General features: G+C 40.7%; 1 protein-coding gene across 6 annotated transcripts in view; it reads right to left on the reverse strand.

Moving 5' to 3' along the window:
• Positions 1-3,640: 3,640 nt before the first annotated feature.
• LOC111266729 (MFS-type transporter SLC18B1) overlaps positions 3,641-9,680 on the reverse strand; it is a 15,269-nt gene continuing 9,229 nt past the window's right edge. For 4 of the 6 annotated variants that reach the window (XM_086971040.1, XM_086971042.1, XM_086971039.1 and 1 more), the window contains exons 6-11: positions 8,136-8,204; positions 7,680-7,767; positions 7,002-7,237; positions 6,708-6,895; positions 6,270-6,441; positions 3,641-6,156 (exon numbers count right to left, since the gene is read on the reverse strand). In XM_086971040.1, coding sequence (XP_086827166.1) covers positions 6,079-6,156; positions 6,270-6,441; positions 6,708-6,895; positions 7,002-7,237; positions 7,680-7,767; positions 8,136-8,204 — 831 coding nt within the window. In that variant the 3' untranslated portion in view covers positions 3,641-6,078. Of the gene's footprint in view, positions 6,157-6,269; positions 6,442-6,703; positions 6,896-7,001; positions 7,238-7,679; positions 7,768-8,135; positions 8,205-9,680 lie in introns of those variants that run through there. The other 2 variants (XR_015313543.1, XM_086971043.1) reach the window with 2 other exon arrangements.

Genomic DNA, 9,680 nt, shown 5'->3' on the forward strand with positions numbered 1-9,680 from the left:
AGCAGAGGTATCTCTATTGCCGAAAAGAATATAGATGAGGAAAGATATTTTCTAGGACGTAACGATTTCAGGTAAATTTCAGGTCGAGGTGTTCCGAATCGATGCTAGTGAAAGTAAACAAACTGACGAATGTTGAAAAATAAGCGAGGCATCAATGGCAGGCAGAAAAGGGCCTGTTCTCGACATCTATGTCGAGGTAGCTGCACGGTCCTCTTGACGTGCTAGGCTCTGGAAGCCATTAGACCGCATAGCTCATTTGGTAACACTCATTTAAAGGTCAATATGCAAGCTTTGCCTGAACCTGCAAGGAAGTCATACTGCAATCTTCGTTCCTGCCTCCTGCCAAAACAACGACACCATTGGAAAGTACAGCGTACACTTTGGTATACAATGCGGATGTCTACGTGTGTAAATAGACGTGCAGTTGTCATGTAAAATCGGTACTTTCCAGCGAAGCATATCTTACGTAGTTGATTTCTCTAGACATGGCACTGATATATACACGTATACACACATGCATATGTTTAATAAAAACAGACATACTTTTTTTTAAATACTATGAAATAAATATGTCGTGCTTCAAAATGATACGCATATGCCTTTGCGGCAATATGTATACACGAGGTTTGTTTTCAAATCCTGCGACTAAATCCAGTTTATGAGCCATATATTATCGGTTCTAGTATAGAAGTTCGCCTTTGAACACATTTATTTAGTCGTCTTTGTCACGTTTGAAAAATCTTGAATAGAGACGTTCCCGTTGAGTAGCTTTGTTAGGGCTTTTCGTTACTGCAAAATAATACAAGACATCAACATGCATTTTTCTGATGAGCCTTAGTAAGCTATATAGCACACGTCCTCAAACGTAGGTGTATTAACGGGTCTGCCAAGAGTTTCCCTTCGCTCAGGCACACGCTTTTCTATTCATTATGGCTATTTTAAAGCTCACTTTTTTCGGAATGTTACTAAATATCAACGCTGTTTATCACGTTGACAGCAGGCGTGCGCTAGCGAGTGACTAATTGCTTTTTTCTCGTTCAGCCACAAACGCTTTCTACCCACACGGTGACCTCGAAGCGGGCCATTCATCCATCTTTTTCAGCTGGGATGTTGGGTTGACCAAAAACAGAGATTACATAGCAGATTGAAAGTGAGAAAATGGCCCGTCCGCTCGGCTAGTCTGATTTCATTTGCATGGCGCAGTATCGAGGCTGATCGAATGGTACGTTTTCGGTGCGTAGCGACAGGTTCGTTGAGATTTCATCAGGACCAAAGGTTTGAGACCGATTATTTAAGAAATACAATTTTCCACCTGTCCTATTTGGGCCGCGTCGAGCTGAACATATTTCAACCAGGAAAACATATCTTTCTCCCTTTGGCAGCCGTTAAATATTAGCGACAATTAATAGTTGCGCTGTTTGCCTTCTGTCAGGTAGCTAGTTCTACCTTTATACACTGTATACGTAACCAGTGAAAACGGGGGGCGGGTACGTATTTAAAGTGTTTTGAATCTTCCATAAAGTTGTGATCCGAGGATTTTATTAAAGGAATAAAAAAAAATCGTCTTATTTATTTTTTTCTCACAAGAACATTTCTGATTTGCTATGGCTTTTCGTTATCAAAATTCACTATCACCCAAGCAAAGCAGCACTGGGTAGATAGAAGGCTTAGAGTATCTTAATATAAATCGTTTGGCCATTATTTTATTTTTGTTCACCTAGAATCATTTCCGCGTCTGCTATGTCTGCCCGGTTCGCTTGAGTCTTCGCTTAACCCCATTCAAGATCACCGGATTGTAGCAGACTGAACTGGTCGAAACTCGACCTCGAAACGCGGATGAAATTGTTTTGTCAAGCCTATAAGGGCTCGTTTTATCGATTATACGCAGTGTGTCTTTTCCAACCATAATGGCTGTGACTGCTCGCTGCTCACCGGTCTGCGAAGCTAAAACGCCTCCTAACGGTGACAAATTGCCCAATTCTTTTAGTACTCACCTCGTCTCTGTATGCCAAGTCTGGCTGGATACGAAACTCTATCCTCCCACCGACGCAAAACAGGGGAAGTTTATCACCTCGGACACGTGACGCTTGTAACGTAGTCAGCCACACAACTGTCAACTGTCTTAGTCGAATTGAGTATAGCACCATCGAATACCTTCCACACGGATGCCTCTTCTAGTCAAAAGTAGATACTGGCGAGCAGAACGATGCTCAGAACACCAGAGCAGCTTGGCCTATCGGAAGCATGCTCTGATATGGCAGGATAACGGTATTGTGATGTCGATGGTTTGGTACCTCAGTCCGCATATGATGGCCAGTGCAGAACGGGACCACTTAAAACGATCTTTTTACGTCCTTTGACGTTTCTACACACAGTCATTGGCCTTGCTAGTACTATAAAAGTTCACAGACGCATATCGACAGATATACCGTTTACGTACATACGATACAATACGACCGATAGTAAGCAAGCTTTGAACGTTGCTTGCCATGCACCATTGCGGCTGTTAAGCTAGTCTTCAATTTCGATTCGTTGACGGAAAGCAGTCGAGCAGGATTTACTCCAGGTAACCTTTGCCTGAGACGCTCTCTAAACTAAGGTTTAACTGGCGAAAAGGTTACTGTAGGCTTCTGAAGACAACAGTGAAATAGCGATGTCGACGATAGATACCGCGCCGAACATATCTAATGAGTCAACAACGTGTTGCAAACGCCACGGCACACATTCGATGAGCCAGGGCATCCGATGAGGGTAAACAATATTTCTACGTTTCATTTCGGTTCTTCGTGGCTTGCCACGGAGCCTCAGAGAGCGGAATTAACCCATTATAATGCGTTTTTCATGGCCTTCTTTCGCTCCTCCTCTGTTGTCTTTCGTCAGCTACGGTTCTGATCACGATTGCTCGCACAATGGGAAGAATGAGGCGAAGAGAGTCCTATATCCAGTCCTATATCTTTCTTGTTCGCTTTTTCAGTTATCCAGATCCAGAGCTTCTCTATACAAAAGGAACAAATCAACAACTATATACGATGCATTCAGTTAAGATGAGGGTGAGATATACTGTAGCTATGCGGTCGGTCGCGTATGGTTCATGAGGAATAACCTACAACTGAAACTATGTTGAATAACTTCGCGAAAAATACGACTCTTCTACGCGTTCTCGCATTCATAGTACCACAAAAAAAGCAGATTGGTAGACGACACAGAAGTTCAACGCCATGTTGTCCAAAATAATACATACCCCGGGAAGAGTGAGCTTAAGCGCTATGAGAAGCGTACTAGTAGCGGATAGATATGCGCGTAAGGAGACTTGCGTGGAAAAATCAAAACTAACTTTGATTATTGATTACGCAGTATTTTTTTTTATTTGCACAGGCACTGAGGGCACATTTGAGGAATATTTTTGAGACTTGCTACTTCGATTGCTTAGTAAGTATAGAAAATGTTGTCTGATTGATGCCAATTAAATAAATCGTTTTCGTGTAAGCCAACACTAGAGCAGAGAGAGGATCTGTATTTCCTAACTGAAGTCGTATTGGCGCCCCTTCAGGGGGTATGCAGGAACCAAGAATCAACCTTTTTTTTCCACTCTCGCACTGTAATTCCGCTTATTACGCTTAAAACAAGAAGCCATCGAAAATAATTTACCCGCTTCAGGATTTGCTCAACACTAAAGTTTATTGACAATAAATCATCTCACTTCTATTTTTCAGTTATCAATCAAGTGCTTTACTCATCCTTGTATACTTCAAAACTTTGAGGGTACCAAGTAGAGGAGCATATCTTCATTGTCTTCATTCAGCATAATCTTCATTGTTGTTAACTTTAATAGAATATCGTGTTTTTCTTCAGTAAAAATTTTAGCGTTGTTGACTCCTATTTTTAGATTAAAAAAAAAAGTCCATTTTAACCAAAGCAATTATCGAACTCGTTAAAAATATATACATATTGCTTAAAAATCACTCAACTTCTGAAACATCTGATTGAATCTCTAACCGAAATTTTCTGACAAGTTCATCCTGACCTCTGACATCTGCTTAGAGCCAAAATTTCACCAAATGCAAAACTATCGTTGTTAACGGTCGACAATTCTTCACATTAATTTCCAGTATGCAATCGCTAATATCTTCCTAACATAGTCGGTGCCTACTATATCTCATATGCGGTCGAGACGGCTGACGAGTATTTGCTGCAGTACGAAGTACGATAAAAGTGCCAAGTGACTGATCATTGCAGGCGTTTCTTTTGGTACTTCGAAACCGAGTGACGTGACGGTGTTTCATTCACAGAGCGTTTGAAGAAGTGGAGGTGCCGAGTTCGCCTGCGGTTACTGCGGACAAACGAGCGCAGAATGATCTGTCGCTTCCAACTGGGAGATAATATCATCTGTGGAACCGGTGTGATCGTAGCGATAATCCATAAATAGATCACTATTGCCTAAGTTGGCGCGTGTGCCATCGATCGGCGATCAGAGAAAAGCGCAACTGCGATGATAAGAGAAAATTACAAATGCAACGAAAATCGCGGTCAGACGATGAGCGCGTACGACAAATTTCAGGTCCCTTTAACAAGTTAGATGCTTTGACTTTCTCGTAGTTGAATTCGGAGGTCAGTTTAAGCTACTCGTAGAAGTTGGCATGATGCTCGCCGTTAATCACCAATCGAGTCGATGTTAGAACGAAATTTATGAAAAAACTTTGACAATTGCAAAAAACAAAAAAAGAATAAAATATAGTTGTCCTGACGAGGCAGTGTGTTAGTTATTTGAAAGAAAAAAAAAACATCTAAATAACGCACACTGTTGTTAAAATACCACTGCAGACAGAATCGCGACGAACTCGAATGAAGAAATGCCCAAAACGCTTGGGTCGACGCCCGCGATGCAGGGCGGTAATGGCGATTTAATGAAATCGAAGACAAACGTTCGTAACCAAAATATGCGGTTTTTTTTTTTATAGTGAGTTAAAATACGCCTAGTATCGTATCTATACATATTAGCACTATTTAGTTCTATCTATATATTTATTGGGGCGCATATCTGCTGACATTAGGTTAATTTCTAACGTCTATTTACATCAGGCCTTATGGCCGGTTGTCGCAAATAAGTTATACTGAAACTATCTCATCTAAATGTATCAACTTATTATTTATAGTTTCGTTTCGTATCGGGTCCGCAAATGTTCATCGTATAAATTGACTCTTGATAGAAACGGTGGCATTAACTCAGTGCAATCAAGCCGCTGCGACATATGGTTGGGCCCTATAGATTAGGCCTCGCCTTGCTAAGTCGTCCTTGCTTTTGCAAGCTACTGATTTAGCTATAATAAATAGGATCCTTATTAACAATTTGAAGGCATTTAGTTAAAGTTAATGTAATCTCACAAACGACTTATTTATCGATATTTCTGTTTCTCGAGCGAGCGGAATTTTGTATAGTTAAGAGCATTTGTAAGATTATATTTTGTTAGAATTGATAGGGTTTTAAGAAAACCGCGAAGAGATTCCACTCGATTGTGGATAGGAATCGGGTAGAGAATGCGGTTAAAAGCGTTGCTTTGTATCGCGTTCTTCCTTATTTTCACTAAAGTTGAACTTATTTAGGATAGTATTGATCTCACCTAGGGACGCACGCGCGTTTCTTTCGCGTTGGCAACAACGAATGCACCTGTTGTGTGTCCGCTTAAACATTCTATTTTCCCACGTACGTCGTGAGTAGGCTATGAAAATTTACCAAAATGCTAGTAGGTAGCAAGCAAGGAGGATAAACAACAGCCTAATCTTGGTTGTTGCTTGCCTTATGACATTGCATCTATACAGTCTGCTCTCGTCTTCGGAGGACCAGCTTAAAGCAAAGTGGATTCTAGATCTCGACAATCTACCTGTCGGCTTGAACGTCTGAATCTCAACTTGCTAGTTATCAGCCAGCGGTAGTTTAAGCTGGCCTTTTCACATGTTAGTGAAAATAGGTCCATTCGTTTTGATGACAGGATAATCGAAAAGTTTCCTTAACAGGTTTGAATTATTGTCATAACCATGTTTTGGTTCATCCTGTTGGGTGCTAACTATAGCGCGCTTGTTCTAAGTTCTATTCTCATCTGCGGTACGCTTGGGTCGTATACAATTGTCGTGTATGACAGACGCAGACACCAACAGCAACTGCAATGAACAAAGGAACAAGGTAAAATGTAATAAATAGTAGGACATAACATGAAATCCCGACGAAGTCCTGCACGCAGTTGCAACAGGGCATCAACTTGTATAAAGCATACCATTGCTAAAACGATGAGAAACATCAACAAGGTAGCGTGTCGATAGCCGTAGTAATCAAGCAGAATTCCCCCAAGCACTGGGCCCACAGCGTTGCCGAAGAAACACGCTGGCATAAAGATGCCCGAGAGCATAGCGTACGTGCCGAGATCATCCGGTAATCCTTTTTCTGTCCTGTAGGCAACAACAAGGAATGACATTCATCATCGACCGTCGAGATTACACTACACTTTAGGGTTTTCATTAAAGATGAATAGTGGCAATTGCAAAATTCTCACTGATTTAATACCTGTTTAAATGAGGCGAAAATTGAGCTGTAGTCCGATAAAGCTTGTATTACGAATGAAAGAAAAGGGATAGAAAGAAGATAAACGAGGTTGTCCTAGAAAAACTCATAGCGCACCGAAATCGCGGATAAGAAAATTGAGATGCTTACGTACGTGAGGACGTGGAGACTGTGCATGAAAGAGCACACGAACGACGGTCCGTAGCCGGTACCCATGAAGGCTTGCATAACGAGCACGAGAGTAAGAGTGGCCTCTACCGTAATGAAAGGCAACGGGCCGACCAGGGCGACAGCGATGTTTGTCAGGACGGCCCCACACAGAACGATGAACCGTGGGTCCCTCTGCGAATCGACGACACATGATAAAGGTAATGATGAAATTTATAAGAAAATTAAATATAATGATAATAATAACAGCAGCATCAATTAAGCATATTAGGATACGTACGACTCGCTTGCACATAATGCCCCAGAAAACGCTTGACACCGAATAGAAACCTCCACAAATGATAAAGGATAAGCCTGTCATCGTCGGGGAGAGGGCGAACTGGCGTAGATGAAGTGCTAGGGTGGCGTCGTTGAAGCCCACAATAATGAAGGTAGACATTACCATGAGCAAGTTAAGTATAATACGGATATCCAGTAGACAGCTCGACTGGAAGCGTGAACTTTGTGTACCTTTACCTGAATGAGCATAATTGAATAATTGATGCACCCGAATAGACGAAAGAAAAAATGGCACGTAAGTTAACGGAATTTTGATAAAACTGTTGAAATTCGAAGCTCGCATATGATAAAGAGTATTTCGGGACCCTCCACACACATTTTAACTAAAATACACATATAACTAACTTCACAAGTTTGTTCACAAGGATCAATGCTAACGAAGAACCGTACATATATAACGACGACCGATTAGCAGTACTATTACATTAAAGCGACAGTATTTCGATTGACTATGTTAAAAATAGTATTCTACCAAACAAAGCGCACTTGCATCACTTATAATCCTTCATCTCAACCATATATTTGAAAAATGAGTGACACAAAGAATTAACAAGCTAAAAATTAAAAAAAAAACTAATAATAAGATGATAATCAGGGTAACAACAGAAGGAGCACGTACGAACGACAGGGAATGTAGCCATGATGAGGAACGTCGTAATGAGGGTGCTTATGCCGAGAAAGAAAAACGGTAACTTGAACCCTCCCCGCTGAAATAACCGAAAAATATACGAGTACTTCAACATACGCTCCCAGTGATTACCGAAAGAACAGCTAATTGACATGGAACCTCTTACGCATTAGAGAGTTTACGTAAAATGTACCTCAAATGTTTAAACTAGTTATTACTTTATTATATTCTAATTAAGAATTCATTCAAAAAAATGTATTTGCTTTTACCTTTTATACGATCTTGAAAACATATGATACTTCACGAAGACTGCGCTAACGTGCGAAAAAAACAAGCTCAGAGCCCGTAATTTGTCATAGCTACAATTTATAAAAAATCTATTGAATAGCAAAAAAAGATAAAAGTAGAGAAATACTCAGAAGTAAATGAAGCTTCAGTAACCTCTACCTCATACATAAATCCGCCAATGGCTGGACCTATTACCACACTGGCTCCATAGATGGTTTCGATAATTGGCTGAAATTAGCAAAAGTAGATAAACATAGAAATAACGAAAATTTACATAAAGCCACCCATTAGAAATCAGTTAACATACTACAGCAGAGATAACGGTAATCTTTACTTCACTGAAGTCAATAAAAATAGCAATTTTATACCGCAGGTCATATATGATATCGCATAAGCCCTATTATATCCTTTAGCATCCTAACAATTGTTGAACATATATATATATATGGTTATATGTATTAGTTGCAACGTTCACATTGTCGGCATTGTTAACGATTTTCTTATTTATCTAAAATTGTTATCTTGCCATTTCTGATTTAGAGGTTTAGTCGTCAGAACGACAACACAGCTTATCGCTAAGCTAAGAATGGTAACGCTAACGCTAACGTAGAACGATACTTGACTGACGCGGACACAATCAAAACAACATGGTCGTGTTCAGCATCGTTTACTTCTCGTCATCTTTTCTTGAAGTAATTCCATTGAAGGCAATAGACAACTGGGCTACATCTCCTGCTGACGAATTCAGTCGACCGCTAACTCAAAACTGGGGTTAATCGTTTGGTCACATCCTTTTCATAAATAGAACTTGGCTGCAACCGGTGTGAGTAATTCATCATGGACGGACAACACACTCAGACGTACCTGATGCACCTTGTATACGGTACCATCAGTTTGCTTGATTTCGTCTATAAGATGCTTACATTCATTGGTTGACACTGTCTAATGAGCAAGTAAGATAGTATATTCGAAAGTTCTGAATCCAGCCCGCAATGATTTCTATCAATTAGACAAAATACACTCTTTTATTCAATAGTTTATCCAGCACCAAAGTGAAATTGAAACGAAAACTCCAGTGAAAAAAGCTAGAACAGCCGGTGCCTGACGCTCCTTTGATAGCAGTGCTGCACAGGGCTCTCTGCCGACACGGCGTACTACTAACCCCTCATGGATATACCACTTAGTGTAGGAATAGGACGAAATAGGCTTACACAAATCAAATGGGGAAAAACAGACATGGCCGCCCAGTTGATCGTTCTGCCAGATAAGCAGGTTCTTGTTAGGACACATGAATGTGCGTATCTAGCAGCCCCTAATTCCTGTTGGGGCTAGCGAAGATGGCACCCTCAACGCCCGCCATTACTGCCGTTGATTCTCACTCGTCATCAATATGTCGTAGATACTCAACACAATGTCTACTATTACACCCGCTAGCGCGTCCCCATTTTGCATTGCCTCAACTTCTCAGCTGACAGAGTACATTATGTAAATACTCTCCCATCGATATGAAGTCATGTATATTGTGTATATGATAGCAATGTTCGTAGGGAAATATGCCGCTTGTGAAAGACGCCTACGGGAATAGCGATGAAGCCGTGTTTGGGGTCGACCCTGGAAGCTTGAAAGCTTTTGCATAACTGAACTTTAGCTTTATGTAGGCACTTTTTATATCTACTTAGGGTTTTTGTAATTTGAGATTTACCC

Source organism: Varroa jacobsoni, unplaced genomic scaffold (genome assembly GCF_002532875.2).
Source record: "Varroa jacobsoni isolate VJ856 unplaced genomic scaffold, vjacob_1.0 scaffold_1110, whole genome shotgun sequence".
NCBI classification, from domain to species: domain Eukaryota; kingdom Metazoa; phylum Arthropoda; class Arachnida; order Mesostigmata; family Varroidae; genus Varroa; species Varroa jacobsoni.